The 19,658-nt window shown below is 43.5% G+C and overlaps 2 protein-coding genes across 3 annotated transcripts; both read left to right on the top strand.

The window, feature by feature from the left end:
- The first annotated feature begins 1,739 nt into the window (after window positions 1-1,739).
- On the top strand, window positions 1,740-3,634 carry LOC134184817 (uncharacterized). Its single transcript, XM_062652570.1, has one exon. The coding sequence runs from the start codon at window positions 2,384-2,386 to the stop codon at window positions 2,993-2,995; it is 612 nt and encodes a 203-aa protein (XP_062508554.1). The 5' UTR covers window positions 1,740-2,383; the 3' UTR covers window positions 2,996-3,634.
- An 11,985-nt stretch (window positions 3,635-15,619) lies between these two features.
- Window positions 15,620-18,458, top strand: LOC134184464 (uncharacterized). 2 transcript variants are annotated; one of them, XM_062652165.1, is made up of 3 exons: window positions 15,620-15,926; window positions 15,988-16,133; window positions 16,194-18,458. In XM_062652165.1, exon 3 carries the CDS (start codon window positions 16,461-16,463, stop codon window positions 17,718-17,720), a length of 1,260 nt encoding a protein of 419 aa, XP_062508149.1. In that variant the 5' UTR covers window positions 15,620-15,926; window positions 15,988-16,133; window positions 16,194-16,460; the 3' UTR covers window positions 17,721-18,458. The 2 variants fall into 2 exon arrangements, with proteins under 2 accessions (XP_062508149.1, XP_062508150.1); XM_062652166.1 differs by having other exon boundaries at window positions 15,988-17,021; window positions 17,091-18,458.
- The last annotated feature ends 1,200 nt before the right edge of the window (window positions 18,459-19,658 follow it).

Raw genomic sequence — 19,658 nt, 5'->3', positions numbered from 1 at the left:
CCTTGAATTGCTTGGCGATCAAGTAGCTCGTCTGCAGAACAAGATACGAAACCAAGTCACTTGCGTTGACAGGTGCCAACTGACTGTGAGAGGCTCCCGCTATTGGATTCCTTTTTGTCTACAAGAGTAGAAAGGGATCGATAACATCTATTACCTTCAGCTTATCATCGTATCGTTGTCATGCTTCAAAACGCAATTTGGGGGCGTAGGATGAGGCCATATACGACAACTCGACTAGCGTCAACACCCACGCAGTCGGCACATGTACACCATCGTGGCGGCCATATGCGATTGCGCAAACTTTGTGACGGCAATTAAAACGCCCTACTGGTTGTCTGAAGCGGATAATTGCTTGCCCCAATCGGATAATTGCCCTGGAAATACTGTAGTATTTATATAAACAGGGAACGGTTTTTCATGATTTTGAGGCGTGTTTATCACGTGCTCGGATGGTGATTGGTTGGTCTAGGATTACGCAAAGTATATATAAACGTAAATATCATATGAACAATCTCCATTTGCCGTCGTGTGTTGATGTTTGTGAGTCGACGCTAGCGCGCTGTTCGTGCCCACCATATGGCATCTCAGATGTCTGAATCAAAATGGTAAAAAAGCTTACTTACAGTTGGTTTCGTCGCTGATACTAGATCATTTAGTTGCTAGTGATCTTGCTAATATGGAAGACTGTCGTCGTCTGAGGAAATGTATAACAGAGGCAAGACTGTTTACTCATACTTCTCTATTTTAACAAAGAAAGTATGATGATGCTGTCAAGTACTTAAGGCTGTAAAACAGCAGACTATCGCGAGAGATGCTATGACGAAAGAAGGTTAAAAAGGAAAACGATGCATTTAATCGCTTTTGTCAAATTCTTAACGCTGCAAAAACAGCAGAACATCATGAGATATTACGAGGAAAGAAGGCTAAAAAGAAAATGATACTTTCAATCGCATTTGTCAAATTCTGAAGGTTTCAGACACCGCAGAACATAATAAGATATTACAAGAAATACAGGCTAAAAAGGAAAATTATACTTTCGAATGCTCTTGTTTAGTTCTCATGGCTGCAAAAACGGCAGAACCTCATGAGATACTACGAGGAAAGAAGGCTAAGAAAGAAAAAGATACTTTCAATCGCTTTTGGCAAATTCTCAAGGCTGCAGACACAGTAGAACATTATAAGATATTACGAGGAAAGTAGGCTAAAAAAGAAACTGATACTTTCAATCGCTTTTGTCAAGTCCTCAAGGCTGCAGACAGAGTAGAACATCATGAGCTTTTACGAGGAAAGAAGGATAGTTGACTTGCCTGGCACAATTGTCATCTTATTTGATGATAAATTGAAAGAACATATTCTTTAATGTTTTAACATCGTGAAGAGTGCTACGTCGAGTAGCAGGAAAGTTGATTTTACAAGTAAACGCAGCGCAGGCAATCGTTCTCAGGTGTTTGCAAGAGTACCAAAACAGTTGTAAGAAGCAGTCTACGTGAGGGCTGCAAGGGGTCTGCAGCACGCAACAAAGTTAAGGCACATGCTGTGACACTGTAAACTGAGTGTCGATGAAAGCCAGTATATTTGTCGGGTTGTCTTGTTTGATGGAGTTGATGTGATTATTCACTAAGACGAATACCGTATGTTCGGACAATCGACGATTGCGCAAAAATTTCGTTTGAAAGTGTGTGTGTGTGTGTGTGTGTGTGTGTGTGTGTGTGTGTGTGTGTGTGCGTGTGATGCTTTGAGATGTCATTTTTCAAGCTTTGCTAGTACACGATAAAGGAACCCGAAGCGAACAGAGATCTTCAGAGAACTATACTCGACCTGGCGATGTCTATCACCCAAACTTTTTGTTTGGCCGTCCGGCTTATTTTGATGTAACCGTGTGTAATTCGTTCCAGCAAAGATTTGTGTCGCACTCAGCAAGCAACGACGGCTTTGCGGCCTTAGAAGGAGAAATTTCAAAGTGTATAAAGTACGACACACCAGTGTTTCATCTGGTGCTCTCTTCTTTCCACTTGCAGTTGAATCATTTGGGACATGATCGGATGTCAGCTTGAATACATTAAAGACTATAGCATCTAAAACTGTTTCTGTTAATTCTATTCCTTTTAGTCAGTCTTTAAACAATTTGTAGCAGCAATTGTCAGTTAAGTTGTGGTAGTATAATGCACGAATGATTCTAAGTAGATTGTTGTTAGACATTAATGACAGTAATTTTAGTTTATGGGATTTGCCTGTATCGTAGATTGGTTGTATTGAAATATATATTTGGATCAATAATTTGCTGAGAACAGTTCCACCAAACAAAGGTATCCAGCAACTGGCCAAATTTGATTCAAACCTACGGGTATGTCTTGATGCCATCACTCGATGTTCCACCTCAGACATGTCTTGGTTGCAGACTTCATTGCCTGTTCGCCAAAGGGGACTAGGCCTACGAGAGGTGGTGAGAATGTCCTCTTCTGCATTTATTGGCAGCTGTAACTCTGTTCGGTCATTATGTTCTCGTCTTCTACCAACTACGCCACTTCTGGAGGAGTCAGTGCCCAATAGTAATTATTTGTCGCCTGACTTTAGTGCTTTTCCTGAAAAGTCTGCTGCTAAGGATCATATTCGAAGTCTTGTGCCTGACTCGCTTGACACCATTGATCTTACCTCGAGTAGTCAACGTGACTCTTCAACGTCTCCTGGACACCAAGCTTTCAACAACTATCTTAGAGAAAGCAAGTTTGAGAGATCATGCTCGACTAAACACGATATCTGCTCCTCACGCTGGAGCATGGCTAAGGGAAATACACAACCCCAATATCAGCCTTGCCATGCCCAAGAGGGAGTTCATAATCGCTGTTCGCACATGGTTGGGGATACCTTTCTCCGACCTCCTCCAAGCTCAAAGCGTTGTTCTTGTGGACAGGTTTTAGACAGTTTTGGAGACCATCCACTGGGTTGCGGAGAGGGAACTGGAGAAATAGACGACACAACGCTCTTGCTGACGTAGTATTCGAAGACTATTGTCTGATAATACCAATTCTCATAATGAGCAACGGCTTTGCGATGACTCGAATGCAAGACCAGGAGATGTATACCATCCAGATTTTGAGAGAAGGCGACCGACTTACTTTGACATAACAGTAAGAAATTCTCTCCAACCAACATATATGGTAAAGGACGCTTGTCAAGAAGGGGTTGCGGCAGAAGCTGGAGAAAGAGAGAAAGACAGCTCATATAAAGACACTGTTAGTGAGAATGGAGGTGTGCTTTATCCACTAGTTGTCGAAAGTCTGGGTTTGTGGTCGCCGTCTAGTCTCCAGATTTTAAAATCAATCTGCAGAAGAACAACATTGCACAGTCACCTCACATCCACCAAGCAAAAAGATTTTGCCACCGAAGGGAATATCCTCATTGGTAAGATCTCGTAGCAGTTTTTCAATAGCATGCAATGCATGCAACGGCATCATTGAGGCTTAATCAATAATAATAAGATTCACTGAACGCAGCATAGCAGCATAGCTGGAGGATTGCTTGACGTTGCATGTGCTGGTGTCCAAAATTGGAACAGGGAGCTTAAATAAGCTGTGGACTGTTCTACCTCCACGCAGAAGATTGGTTGCAATGCCTGTCCGTGCTGTTGCTCCAACCTGAAATCAAGAATACATGCGCATTGCTAGGTATAGGCTGACCGCACTGTAAATTGATATTCACTTGTAGACGTACGTACCTGAATGCCCTGTGCTCGCAGACGTGCAATTAGTGTGTTGTAGAGTATAGCTTTTCTACTTCCTGGGCGACCTTGTTGTAGCTCACCAAAAGCACTGACAATTCTGTCATAGACTTTGCGTTGTCAATTGTTTAGTTTGATTTTGTGACTTCAGCATAGTCAACCTCAACGTTTGTCTACATTGTCATGTAATAGTTGCAATGGGCCAACGTCAGGCAGCCCGAGCTCAGCACACGTGATTCCTGTAAAACATGCACAACCATATCACTGACATTTGCTGAGATGATGTAGCAATTTGCTGCTACTGTAGCTGCAGTGAAACATTACTTAGTAGATCAGTTTACAAAGTATATGTGAAAACACGTAAACGCATGTGTATACACAGGTGTGTGTGTGTGTGTGTGTGTGTGTGTGTGTGTGTGTGTGTGTGTGTGTGCGTGTGTCTGTGTACCTGATTCACCTAAAATGGTTTGTATGCCACTCAAAGCCTTTGTTTCTGCTTCTTCGGTACACGTCCGTGCGTAGCCATCGATCAAACTGTGTTTGTGGTTTAGCCAAGATTGTAGAAGATTCTGTGGTTGAGAGTGGCTGCATATTGTAGCAAACAGCACGCGCAACTGTCTCGGCATATGAAAGAAAGATGCTTCCCAACATGGTATTGTCCCATTCATTGTCATCATCAAGAAGTTGGCGTAGTGTGCATGTTTCGCGAAATGTTGTACCTGTGTGACCATGCACTGTTTTGAGGTCTTGAAAGCTTGTAGACCCTGGTACATGCAGGAGAAGCATGCGAAGGTAGAATCGCTCGCCATCTCTAGGGATGACTGAGTACATCTTTGCTATTACTTTATCTTGACCTCTCTTGCGAGTTTCCCATTTTCCAAGTAATTTTTAAAAAAATGTTGAGTGGCAATCTCTGTGTACAGGTATTGCCGAGCTACTTCGTCGTGTTCGTTAAGATTAAACCAAGCGGTGAGATGGCTGTCACGAATAGAAGCATTTTGTAATGCGTCCTGTTCACGACCTAATTGGAAGTAGACAGCCTGTTGTTGCGCTAGGTGCACAGACAATGGTATGATGGCGTGTGACTGCTCATGCATGTGGTACTTTGGAACGCCAGAAAGCTTCTCAGGTGCGCTAACATACCTGTGTAGAAAAAGAAAATGTGATTCTGAGTCAGTGGCCTCTCGTGCATAACTGCTCACGGACATGTACCTGGCATCTAGGAACGTGGAAATTTTGTCATGGTCAAGTTGCGCAGATTGTCACGTTCATTTTTGCACAGTCATTCCCTTGTACACGTACTTGAATAAGTACTTCACACTCTTGACTGACATGCAGGCTTCAACATTGATGTGTGCCTGATGTTTTTGCTGAGCCAAGGATAGTATGGCACAACATACCTATATTTACAAAGAAAGAAATTTGTTGTCAATTATTCTGTTTCCTATATCACAAATTGATGTTGTTTGTACTCGCCTGTTGTCCAATTGAACACTTCCTACTTGTACTGTACGCCCATTGTCACGTCTCCTGTATTGCAGGTAGCCATTAACTGATAAAGATGTTTCTTCGTTAAAACCATTCGAAACATTTTGCTGCGGACGTCATCAACCATGCATACTGAATGTGGTTTAAGAACACCGCATGGACCGTGTATCATAAACGACTTAACCGTTCTGTAAAGGTCAGGGGTCTTCACGTTCGTCTTGTATCTCAGCACAGATGATGCTCTCTACATCATGATTGTCTCTCCGTTTGCTCTGTTGATCGAGAACGATAAGTATGTGACTGTTGCGTTTTTGCCTACACATTTGTGTGGGAGAGTATGTATATAGTTAATTACTGATGAATTATGTTGCGTTGCCATAATTGGTCAATCTGAAGTGCGTTGCCATATGTGGCCATACCTAATTCGCATCTTTCTGGTATTGGCCTGAACCGGCATTTTAGTTTGAGTGAACTAGTCCGGTGAGTTGGGGAGTAGTCAGTCGGTGAAAAGGAGAGTTTGACTGCGGGTGATAATAGAAGTCGTCGTGTTTTGTGCACTCATTACGGTGTCGACCGCTCGTGTCTTCTCGCTGTACCTACATTGCCGCTAATCGTCGTCCAGCTCGTGACAACTGGGGGTCTGTCCAGGAGCAACGTCACAAGAGGAGCTGAAAAGGGAAGAGTGAAGAACGGAAGTAGGTAAGAGAAGAGAGCGTTACTGCGTGAGTGCATAGGTGGTAAAGAAACGACGAACGGAACCGCGATAGCTATGCATTGACAGTGTAAGGGTTATAACGAAACTGACATGGACCGGTTGCTTGAGATCGGTCGGAAAATGGGGCTAGAGGGGATGCAGCTACAGTCATTCGTATCGAAGCAACTTGTCATAGAGCGCGATGAAAGACAACAAAAACGTGAGTTTAAGAGAGCGCAGATGGAAGCCGAAGCATTGCGAAAACGTGAATATGAGCTAGAACGCGAACGAGAGGAAAAGCGTAGGAAACATAAGTATGATCCGAAGAGGTTAGAGTTAGAGGCCGGCGGTGTAGCAGCACACGTCACCGGCGCCCGTGATGCGAGATCGAAGACGCCGAAGCTCCCTCCGTTTTCTGATGGTCACGACGAGTTAGACAGCTACCTCCATCGTTTCGAGCGGTTCGCCAGGAGTAGTGCGTGGAAGAAGATGAATGGGCCACGTACCTAAGTGCCTTGTTGACGGGAAAGCGACACGAGACTGAAGAGCGCCTTGTTGAAACGTTATAACCTTACTGAGTAAGGTTACACAATAAAGTTCCGTAGACTCAGACCGAAGCAGAACGAGACACTGCTACAATTTGTCGTACGTCTGCGGTGCTATTTAGACAAATGGACGACTCTGTCAGGCACGGACAAAGCCGCTCCCGAAGCAATACAGAACCTGTTCGTATAAGAGCAATTCTTAAAGTCCTGCCCGCGCGAATTGTCGGCACATTTGCGTGAGAAGCCGCTGAGGACGATGGAGGATGTTGCCGACGCAGCAGAGAAATTTCTCACAGCCCGAAATAGACAATTATATGCCGCACAACAACAGCCACAACTGAACGCCGCCAAAACATCTAGTGAGGAGGAATTTACCGTTGCGAAAGGAGGGGAAACGAGAGCGGTTTAGTCCCGGGGCCCGCAATGCTTTTTGTGTAACAGGTTTGGCCATAGAGCCATCGAGTGTACAGAGAGAAGCAAACGACGTTGTTTCAAGTATGGCAAGATAGGTCACGAAGCCCGACTGTCGAAACACGATTCGTGCTGGGGAAGACTATGTCAAGTCAAACGCTGCTTTACAGGAAGCTGGATTCGCAGAACCGCCGAGTGATGTTCGGAGCCGTAAAGAGATCAGCGCACGATACATGGCAAGCCCCGAATACAAGGAGATGGGCTTATCGCAGGTCGAGTTTGAGGAGTCGGTTGATGTCGGGTATCTAGTCCTGCATGACGGGAGGAAGATTCCTATCATGAGTAATGCTGCCAGTCCGCTATGGCCGAGGGATCATCGCAAAATGCCCCTGGTTAGAGAAAAGATAAGTACCAAGTCTGTAGACGTGCTTCGGGATACCGGATGATTAGTACACGGGTTGGGCTGGACTGATGCTGATGGTTGACAACAGTGTCATACGTGTCCCTATTGCGAATGTACAGATTGACTCGCTGTATTTGTCCGGACAAGTCCAAGCTCTCTGTTCTCACGACGCAGTATATGATGTCATAGTGGGAAATGTCCCCGGAGCGAGACCGGCCGATGACCAATTTGCTGTGGGTGGAGACACAAGCGGCGGTCAAGAAGAAAGGTAGAGGAAGCGCCAGCTCTTTGTCAATCGCCGGCGAAGCAATGGATCTCAGTTAACCAAGAGGAAATCATAAAGATGCAAGCAGAGGACGATTCTCTACGAGGGCCAAGGGACATGATCAGGCGAAGTAAAGGTGAAAATCGACGAGAGGCTAAATTCGAGAAGAAGAACGGGATATTGTACCGAATCTTCAAACATTCAAGTGTCAATAGAGGAGAGCCTGTCCGGCAAGTCGTAGTCCCTAAACCTTTGCGGGAAGAAATAGTGTGCACTTAGCGCACAACTCTCTCATGGGAGGACATATGAGGACTGAACCGGCGGTTTGGTTTGAGTGAACTAGCCCGGTGGGTTGGGGATTAGTCAGTCATTTTATGACAACAAGAAGTTAACGAACAATCATATCTTGTTAACATCGATGTCGTAGGTCTATATCCCTCTATACCACGCGATGAAGGAATGAGGATCGTGTCAGAGCAAGTTCAAGAACATCATCGAAATCAAGGACTAACGGATATGATTCGCGATTTCTTAACTCATATTCTAAAAGATAATGTCTTCGAGATTAATAACCAATACTACCGGCAAATACATGGCACAGCAATGGGCACCAAGGCAGCCGCTTCATACGCATGTTTATATATGTGAGATCTGGAACTCGACTTCTTCAACAAAACCAGAGTAACAAAATCCAAACCAGCACTTTGGTACCGTTATATCGACGACATAATAATGATATGGGAGGATAGTTATAAAGAATTAATGGATTTCTTGGAAGAACTCAACCAATTCAACCCTCATATAAAATTCATATGGACGATCTCACAGACAACAGCAACATTTCTCGACCTTGACCTTAAATAGATTAAATTCGACAATACTTGGATTATTTCAACAAGAACGCATATAAAACCCACGAACACTTATCAATACGTAATGCGTAACAGTTGTCACCACCCAGGCACTTTCAAAGGCATTGCTTTGGGCGAGGTGACCCGTCATATAAGAAATACAACCATTTCCGAAGTTGCTGACTTGGACATCAACAATCTCCTCACAAAATTTCATCAAAGAGGATACAAAGATAAACAGATGCAATACTAGATCAAAGAATCAACCAAAAGACAGCGATTAAAAGAAATGTAAAACAGAGGCAAGACTGTTTACTCATAACAAGATAAGTTTGATGATGCAGTCAAGTACTTAAGGCTGTAAAACAGCAGACAATCGCGAGAGATGCTATGAGGAAAAAAGGTTAAAAAAGGAAAATGATGCATTTAATCGCTTTTGTCAAGTTCTTACTGGGTAGGCTCTAGCATGCACCCCCGCATAGAACTTCAAATCACAGAACTATAACAAAATCCACTCAAAAATAGTTAATCTATTTAGGAAGATTACCTCAGAAAGGATCTTCGTTATTCTCCCAATGCGAAGAGTTACGGCAGGAAGAAGGAGACACGTTTGAACGGTTGGTAGCTCAACAGCAGCAGATTTCTTCGTCAGGTTACGCCGCCATGTTCGGTGTGTACGGGAATTCTATCACGTGGGTACGTAGATGAAGAGCCCGGCTGTTGGTATGGCGTGTCCGTGTCTTCAAATATACATATGAATAATTTTTTGTAATTTACAAAATACTGCGCAGACCACGAATGCGCAATATTGGGGTGTGGTTACTATTGGTTGTGTAGCAACCGCAAGCTCCGCCTAATGACGCATGTCAAATGACCAATGATGCCTGGTGTTGTAATTGATTAACACGTTGGTCAACAACATCCGTCAGTGTGTCATTCTATTGTTCGACCGTGAGACGACATTTGAAGCGAATGGGATTTTCGCTTCCATTGTTACTGGACTGTACAAACAAGTGAGTGTCGCTGATCATGAGCACAATGAACATAACTAGAATGTGTGAACGTGGCGTAATTACGTAATGTCGCGTCAATGTCCACCCGCTGAGGTTGGGCGTACTTCTTTCCAGTTATTGTGGTGTGAATGTGCGAACGGGCGTGGCTTTCCATTTTTCCAAGCGAATTGGCCGTGGTGGAAACAGTCCATTCGAGATCAACAGGAGAATGGTGCTCGCTGCGCGTGCGATCGGGTGTGGCCAGAAGGCTTTACAGGTGAGAGTCGTCACTTGAGTACACGTTGTCTATTTCGTTCTTTCTACATTTAGAAACTAGCAGCTGTCGTTGGCATGCACGGTGGTTTAGCCAATTAGACATTGTCGTCGAATCAGAAGGCTGTCCAAAGTGCTGCTGTTTCTGTAGCCAAGGTGGAGATGTGAAGGTTGACCAGTCGGTGGTTGTCTGCTCCCAATTGTCACCTACACTGGAAGAGAAACTTGTCATCTACTTCTGTATTTGGCAAGTTGTGAAATGCTTAATTAATAAGACGATTTAATTACGAACTCAACCAATTCTTGCGTCATAATTTCAATCAACGCTGAAGTCCGTGGTGGGTCGTGGCACCTTCTTGTGCCACCTTCTGTCGTCTGACACTGCCATATCCAACTGTCCAGCTGAACTACTCTCGTACAATGGCTTCGTTTCCTCCGCTGCCAAGTGCATACCCTCAGAGGGAAAATTGATACATAACATAACCAAATATAGTAATCCTTACTGCATTTATAATCATTAGAATGTTGTATTGGAGAGTGGACTCCTCACTACATACTAGTATTTATACACAACAGGGGACGGTATTTCCTGATTTTCAGACGTGGTCACGTGACTGGTTGGTCTAGGCTTACAGAGTATATATATATATGAGGTAGAGGAAGAGGAGAAGGAAGAGGAGGAGGAAGAGGAGGAGAAAGAGGAGGAGGAAACAAGGACGGCGTTTGTTACTATTTCTATGCCAAAAATATGACTTTACATTTTTAATTAGTGTGTGTGTTTGATTCTGTTATATATATATGTATATATATACATAAATATCATATGCGAAATCTTTATTTGATCGCCAAATGTCGAACTGGACGAGTCGTGTCTTGATGTTTGTGTGTGGACGCTAGCGCGCTGTTCGTGCCCACCATAAGGCATCTCAGTCGTCTGAATCAGAATGGCAGCGATAAGTTTCTCAAAAGTTGCTTTCGTCGTTGCTACTGGATTATTTAGTTACCAGTGATATTGTAAATATAAATATGGAAGACAGCCGTCGTCTAAGGAAATGTATAACAGAGCAAGACAGTTTTCTCATACTTATCTATTTTACAAAACAAGGAAAAGAACGCTGTTAATCGATTTTGTGAAGTTCTTAAGGCTGTAAAACAGCAGCCTATCGTAAGAGACATTAAATTATGAGGAAAAAAGATTAACAAGGAAAATGCATTTAATCGATTTTGCCAAGTTCTTAACGATGCAGAAACAGTAAAATATCGTGAAATATTGCGAGGAAAGAAGGCTAAACAGGAAAATAATACGTTCGATCGCTTCTGCCAAGTCCTGAAGGCTGCAGACACAGTAGAACATGACAAGGTATCACAAGGAAAGAAAACTAGTTAACTTGTCTGGGACAATTGTCATTTTATTCAATGACATATTGAAATAACACATTCTTTAATGATTAATAGACGATATCGTGAGGAGTGCTACGTCGAGTAGCAGGAAAGTTGGTTTACCAAGTAAGCGAAGCACAGGCAAGCGTTCTCAGGTGTTTGCAAGAGTACCCAAACAGTTGAAAGAAGCAGTCTACGTGAGAACTGCAAGGGGTCTGCAGCACATCACAAAGTTAAGACACATGCTGTGATACTGTAAACTGAGTGTCGACAAAAGCCTGTATTTGCGGCGTTGTCTTCTTTGATGGAGTTGATGTGATTATTCACTGATTCGAATACCGTAAGTTCGGACAATCTACGATTGTCCAAAATTTCGTTTGAAAGTAATATATATATATATATATATATATATATATATATATATATATATATATATATATATATATATATATATAGTACTGTGCAAAAGTTTTAGGTCACCCAGATATTGTTCTAAGGTTGTATGAAAATGTAGTTCTGCACCTGAAATATGAACGTCTTGAGATCACATACTGTCTGGAGATATTGAACAGTATTTCATCAGTTATATTCTTGCTGTAGACAGGCTGTAGCTAACGAGAACGTCAAAGTGCACTACGAGTTCACGTTTCTGATGTCGCCGTTGCTATGCAGATGGCTAGAATGACTACCGTTGCTATGCATCTACTAGGGTTGCGCAGACCGTCCCTGTAAACCGCATGGTTGCGCACTGTACGCTGAAGGAAGAAGGGCATCCGAGGTGACGTACGGGACGTTTGAATCTCGCAAGCAATTTCCGTGTCATGCCAAAGAGAAGAAATCTTTCTATTGAAGAACGAGCTGCAGTAGTGACTTTGAGTGAAGAGGGATACAGCTGTCGCAGTATTGCAAGAAGGCAGAAAATCAGTCTTTGTGCAGTCCAGGGGATATTGCGGAAGAAGTCTGAAACAGGCACGGTTAAAGACAAGTCAAGATCTGGACGTCCTCGAGCAACTACCGCTCGCGAAGATCGTCTTCTTTATCGCACGTCTCTATCGAATCGGAGGGCAACATCGAGATTGTTGAAGAGAGCGCTCCAGGACTCTACTGGCTGTCACGTTTCGTCTAGTACGGTTAGAAGAAGGTTGAATTCGTTTGGATTGAAGGGTTGTGTGGCAGCAAAGAAACCACTTCTAACCGAAAAACACAAAAAGAAGAGACTAGAGTGGTGCAAGGAGCGACAAGATTGGACAGTTGAGAAATGGCGGAAAGTACTGTGGTCTGATGAGTCTGTATTTGAACTCATACCAGCAAGAAGAGAGTGGATACGAAGGAGAAGCAACGAAAGATACCATCCTGATTGTGTTACTTCAACGGTGAAGTATGGGGGAGCAAAAATTCAAGTTTGGGGGTGTATGGCTGCATCGGGTGTGGGAAGTCTGAAGGTAGTTGAAGGTACACTTAATGCAGCCAGGTATGTGGGACTCATTTGTGACAGTGTTAAAGAGGACGGGGAGAAGTTATGTGGAGCTGAATATGTCTTTCAGCAAGATGGAGCACCTTGCCACACAGCAAGAACGACAATGGCGTGGTTTGAGAGACATAGCGTGCCTGTAATCCATCCATGGCCACCTCAGAGTGCTGATTTAAATCCTATAGAGCATCTTTGGGATGAAATGAAACGCCGACTAGAGAAGGAACCCTGCAGGAACAAGCAAGAGTTGACAGCAGCTGTTTTCCAAGTGTGGAATACCACCACCAGGGCTGTTACCACAAACCTTGTAGATTCGATGCCTTGCAGGTGTGCTGCAGTAATTGCTGCTCATGGAGGACACACTAAGTACTAAACAATATTTCTTTGTCAAGATTACTTGTGAGTACTATGCAAGATGTTTTTTGTTGTTTGTGATACAATAAAGCTGTAGCTGTTGACTGTAGTCCACTTTCTTCCTCCAGATTAGTGAAGTAAACAGGGTAACCTAAAACTTTTGCACAGTACTGTATATATAAAGATATAATATGCAACCCTAACGGAGAAATGCTCGTTCCGTTCGGTAAAGCTACGTCAGATTCAGCACTGCGTTGGCGGTCTCCGTGACTTCCATGTCAGACTACGACGTGCAACGTGTAGTAATCTAGAAGAGTCTCTTTGGGTATACAACCCATAGTTCTATTAAGACAGACCCAATTGCTCCTATGGCGTGGTGGAGCCAAGAGAATGAGCAACCTCTACCACAAAAACCACCACCACAACCTCAACCGCAACCACCAACACAACTTCAACCCGCAGAAGAAACGGAAGAAGAGGAAGAGGAAGAGGAATCAGAGTGGGAAGATACATCCGAAGAAGAAGAAGGGAAAAGACCGAAGAAAGGCGCGCTACAAGGTTATCACATATGACGGAGAGTGACAGGTTGCTACATCAATTATGCAACATGTGGCGAACATATCATGGCCAGAGGAGGGTAATGTAAAGTGAAGTCCATAGGAGGTTTCGATTCCAAATGACCAACTTTGAGGTCTCACAAGAACAACTCCGAAATAGATACAAAAACTTAAGAAGAGGCAATGGAGCTCAATAAACTATATTAGTAGTTGCTGCTGAGTAATTGTTTGCTTTGTGTTGATAATTGTTGCCACGGTTTCAGCGTTATGTTGTGTTGCAGAAATGTTATAGTTTGATGGTAAACGGATAGAAAACAATAAAATCCATTGAGAAACCAAATGCACTTAACTTCCGATTTACTTCCGGCCCCAGTGACAAAGTCTACTATATAACGTAACAGGAATCTACATACGTTAGGGTGTTTTGTGTGGTTCAATTTAATGTATTAATTTGCGTGCTGGTGTGTGAGTGTGCGAATTGGTTGTGTGTAGGGCTTACTCCTGAGGTGGCAATGAAAGTGACAAAGTGTCAATGTTGGTGTTGGCTCCGCTCACGTTCGATCCCCCGCCGCCGGCGACCATGCCCGTGTCCCCTTTTGTTAGCTCCCGTTTGGGCTGCTACACACGTTGTTGTACCAGTGCAATGAGTTCCCGATGAGAGCTGCTATCATTGTTGGTTCCCGCTAAGGGCTACCACACTGGCCACGTGGTCGTGTCTGTTAACATCGATAGAGAGGTTTCTTCCGTGTTGTGATCAGCAGCTTCGTGGACATGACTACGTTCTGCAAGACACTTCTAACCAAAAGTAAACGAATAGAAGGCCAAAATAACGCAGGGACGACATCAAGCTAAAATGTCGGTTGGAGACACCAGACAGCGACACCTGGGGAGACGACCGCGCGCACATCGGATAAGGTGGACGCGTTTCGGTCTATTGACCTTCATCAGCGCCGAACGTTGGCTACGCTACAGAACACACTTACACAAGCAAGGCCCACGCGAAGTGCTGTTTGCAGTTCACTACATGTTGTACATCAAACTTAGCTAGTGATCACAGCTATTCAGTTCCTGTTCCGATCAACGTAATAAATAAATTAAACTGGCGGTTAAGCTGACTGGACAGGCCGGCTAGCCGCTGTAGCATGTCGATTCGTTAACACTTCTTGGTTGGCGTCGCTTCATTTACTGTCTATACAGACAAAATGTAGAGACAGACAGACATATGGACAGACGGAAGAGAGCGTTTGCGTATTATAGTATAGAATTTATATAAACGGAACGGTTTTTCATGATTTTGAGTCGTGTTTATCACGTGCTCGGATGGTGATTTGTTGGTCTAAGATTACGCAGAGTATATATAAATTTAAACAAAAAAAAGCAATCTCCATTTGCCGTCGTGTGTTGATGTTTGTCAGTCGACGCTAGTGCGCTGTTCGTGCCCACCATATGGCATCTCAGTCGTCTGAATCAAAATGGTATAAAAGGTTACTCAAAGTTGGTTTCGTTGTTGCTACTAGATCATTTAGTTGCTAGTGATCTTGCTAATATTGAAGACTGTCGCCGTCTGAGGAAATGTATAACAGAGGCAAGACTGTTTACTCATAACAAAATATGTTTGATGATGCAGTCAAGTACTTAAGGCTGTAAAACAGCAGACAATCGCGAGAGATGCTGAGGAAAAAAGGTTAAAAAAGGAAAATGATGCATTTAATCGGTTTTGTCAAGTTCTTATTGGGTAGGCTCTAGCATGCACCCCCGCATAGAACGTCAAATCACAGAACTATATCAAAATCCACTTAAAAATAGCTAATCTATTTAGGAAGATTACTTCAGAAAGGCTCTTCGTTATTCTCCCAATGCGAAGAGTTATCGCAGGAAGAAGGAGACACGTTTGAACGGTTGGTAGCTCAACAGCAGCAGATTTCTTCGTCAGGTTACGCCGCCATGTTCGGTGTGTACGGGAATTCTATCACGTGGATACGTAGATGAAGAGCCCGGTTGTTGGTATGACGTGTCGTTGTCTTCAAATATACATATGAATAATTTTTTGTAATTTACAAAATACTGCGCAGACTACGAATGCGCAATATTGGGGTGTGGTTACTATCGGTTTTGTAGCAACCGCAAGCTCCGCCTAATGACGCATGTCAACTGACCAATGATGACTGGTGTTGTAATTGATTAACACGTTGGTCAACAACATCCTTCAGTGCGTCATTCTATTGTTCGACCGTGAGACGACATTTGAAGCGATTTTTCGAAAGTTGCAAGAGTTGTGTCGATTGTTTCAACAGTTTTGCGATGCCTTCAAAGAAGAAACAAGCACGCGTCGTTCCCAGAAGGGCATCGGAACGCGAATCCTTCGCGGTGTCGGAGGATCGCGTGTTGATAGACCTCTCCTAGTTGTCTGGAGCATTGCAACAAGCAGCCGTGTGCGCCAGGTGTAAGCGTGGCTCACTTTTATAAAGACCGGAGAGAGGAGGTTTGGGTTTGCGTGCAAGTTGCTGTTGGAATGCACCTACGAGTGAGTAGTCTGACTAACCATTTACTGAGGAATGTCGATCTCCATTCGTCGTATTGTGTAGTTTTTGCAACGGTGGCAGTCGTGTCAGGACTGTAACTGACTTTTTCACTTCAAAGAGGGTAGCGCCAAGTGAAAAAGTTCCATTGGAAGTGAATCGGCGCATGGTTCTGTTGGCTCGAGAGCTGGTTTTGGCCATGCGGATTAGAGGTAGTCGTTGCAGTCATGTTTGACGTATTTTTCAGCTGGTCTACTTCTTGTTCTATGTAGAGACTCGTTGCCGTTGTCGGACTCCCTGGAGCGCTCTCCCAAGATTCTTTCTCCTGTAGTCGTCATGTAGGTTTACTCGTCTATGCGTTGGTCGTGGTACATGATGATCGAGTTATCTGCAGGCTATTGAAGTTGCTACATCGTCGGTAGCGGAAACCGTGATGCAGGAGGCGGCAACGGAACTCTTTGAACTGCAGAGAGTCACTGCTGATGGTGTGAGACTTACCGTTGTTGAGCATTTTACATTTGTGCTGTTGTATTGAACAAATGCTGCAGTCTCCGCTGGAGGTGTCAGTGTCATGTGATGGCACGTGGCAGAGACGGAGTCATCAATCTTTGTATGGCATGCAAGCTGCCATTTCCGTTGATACCAGGAAAGTGTTGGATTATGAAATACAGAGTAAGATCTGTACTGAGTGCCAATTGCATGGAAACTGGGATCATAGGTCTGAGGCATACAAGAAGTGGTACGAACAACATCAACCCACGTGCCACATCAACTATTGGTCTACCTACAACAGCATAGAGGCGTTTGGTAGCAAGATGTGGCGCCGTTCTTTGAAGAAGAGGAACTTGATATCCACTACCTACATGGGTGATGGCAACAGCGCCGCGCACAAGGCAATTGTTGAGGCCAATACCTATGGTGATGAACACACTGTTATCAAAAGTGACTGCATTGGCCATGTTCAGAAACGGATGGGAACGTCTTTGGAAAGGCTCCTCGTCAAATGCAAGGACCAGATTATCATTCTTACTACTGAAGGATCTACTGAGAGGAAGGGAATTATCGGTCGAAGTGGTCTCACCAAGGAAGTTATAGATAAAGTACATTACAGTTTCCCAAATATTTTCCAATTTTTCCCTTTATTTGTTGTGGTTGTTTGCATTGTACAGATACAGAATTACTATAGCATGGCCATTCGTGGACATCTTGGTAACATGGATGGCACGACCAACGCCCTTCATGCCATTCTGGGGCACTCTTCCAATGACCACCCGTACTGTCCAGATGACGAGACTAACTGGTGCAAAATCCAAAGGAATGATCCATCATATAAACCCAAGGAGATAGCACCAGAAGCTCTCGAACTCTGCAAGCCAGACTTTGAGCGTCTTTCGCATCCCGACCTACTAGCTAGAGTTCAACGAGGAGACACTCAAAATCCTAACGAAGCTCTCCATAATATTGTTTGGAGAAGGGCACCAAAACATATGTTTACGTCACCTCAAGCAATTAGAATTGCAACAGATCTCGGTGTCATTCAGAGAAATGTTGGCAATGTTGGTCTTCTGAGGGTGCTGAAAGCTATGAACATAACGAACAATACTGCTAGCTCGAATCTCTTTAAGAAACTGGATGCTCTAAAGTTTTCGAGTCTTACTAAGAAGAAATCAGAGGCTACTCGGAAGAGGAGGCAGATTATTCGTGGGCAGCGCAAAAAGAAACAAGACCGTCATGAGCAGACCGAGAAACCGTCGTATGAAACAGGTGTGTTTTGCTATTTACCTGTTCTGGTGATTTGAAAACACTTTTCTTGTCAATACAATACGTGCCTTTGACCTACCTAACAAGGACATACTCGGCCCCTCTGTAACCACCCCTCAACAGAGGCAGCCAAGAAGAGGAAGGGAAAGCAAGCGAGCAACCAACCTGCTGCCAAGAAGGCAAGAGACCTAAACGTGTTGTGGAGGACAGTGACAGTGCGTTAGTTGGAGCATGAGCCCAGAGACATTCAGCCGACGAGGCGTTCATCGCGACAGAAACGAGCTCGTCCAACCTTGAATCTGGAAGACTATGATTTTGATTACGAGTTGTAATCTGTCTTATCTCTTAGTGGCAGGACATAATATATATAAACTAACATTTCAGGCCAGTATATGCTCTGACTTCTACGTGGTCTGGCCTGGGTAACGCTAACAAAAGTATACGTTTGGTGAACGGGTTTTGTGTCGTGTGCTCTGATTTAACTTTTTTTTGTGAGAGAATGACTGCTAATTTCTACTCTGATCTGAGCAGGCTACTGCAGTGAGGAAGTTGAAAATCAACTCTTTATATATTTTATATAGAATGTAATGTACTGTATTAAGTAAATAGCCAATACGTAGTTTGGTTCAAGTTCATGAACCGTAACAAGGGTTAAGTGTTGTTATAAATAGCAGAATATCGAGTTTGTAAGTGGAATAATGTTTCTGTGAAGAATTCAATAGATACGGGAGTGCCAGGGAAGCATGTGGTTTCGATAGGGCTCCTAGAGACGATGATGTACAGCTTTGAAACTTAGCATGAACAAAGCAATCGATGAAACGGAGCATATGCCGGAGAGTTGACAACGTCCTCTTGCGGGATTTTGCACAAGAGTTGCGGAATCATGTCAAACGAGACATAAACGTGATTCTACATTCGCTAGATGCCCAACTTTCATTCGCAAACGTGTGAACGCTTTTATTTAAATTGTTTTACCTTCTTACTCAGTTTCAACTGGTTTGAAGCATGGTCGCAAAGTTCTATTGATATTAGTTTGACTGGACATTGACTACCGGAACCATGCGGGAGCCGTGACCGGACGGATAGCTTAACGCTGCAGAAACAGCAGAACATCATGAGATATTACGAGGAAAGAAGGCTAAAAAGGAAAATGATACTTTCAATCGCTTTTGTCAAATTCTGAAGGCTTCAGACACAGCAGAACATTATAAGACATTACGAGGAAAGAAGGCTAAACACGGAAAATTATACTTTCGATCGTTTTTGTCAAGTCTTCAAGGCTGCAGACAGAGTAGAATATCATGAAATATTACGAAAGAAGGCTAGTTGACTAGCCTGGCACAATTGTCATCTTATTTGATGACAAATTGAAATAACATATTCTTTAATGATCTACATCGTGAGAAAGTTGCTGATCTCATGAGATTTCAGTGCCGTATCTCATGAGCGTTTCTGCATGTTTAGCCATGTACGACAACTGTTCATTATGTCGGGGTCCAAATGATATACAAAAGAAGACCGAACCAAACGACATGCGAACGAGTTTAGACCGCGACCCAAGTCTCAGAAACGCTAAAATAAGCGAGGTTCGCCGGCCACCCCTCTCGGACTTTGGTTACTGAATTGTCAAATACAGTTACTACAAGGGATTTCCAGCAAAGAAGATATCTCTGAAGATGGCTATCGGCCAGTCTGTTGGGGTACAAGGTCTCGTCTGAGTCCGGCACAAAAGTCATAGTCAAAGATGAAGATACATGAAGTTTTGTTCAATGCTGAATTTGAACAATCTCTATAATCAAGGAATAGATACAGAACAGTGTGGAGAATAGTTATTCATCTTGCATGTTTTTATCACCTTGAATAATAACATAAGCATCTCTGACAATGCAGTTCTAGTTGCCTGATTCATCTGCCACGGTACAGCTCAATAACACCACTAAAATATCCAATCTAATTAACCATAATAACATTCGCAG

Source organism: Corticium candelabrum, chromosome 9 (genome assembly GCF_963422355.1).
Source record: "Corticium candelabrum chromosome 9, ooCorCand1.1, whole genome shotgun sequence".
Lineage (NCBI taxonomy): Eukaryota > Metazoa > Porifera > Homoscleromorpha > Homosclerophorida > Plakinidae > Corticium > Corticium candelabrum.
This window is presented reverse-complemented; position numbering and strand designations above follow the sequence as displayed.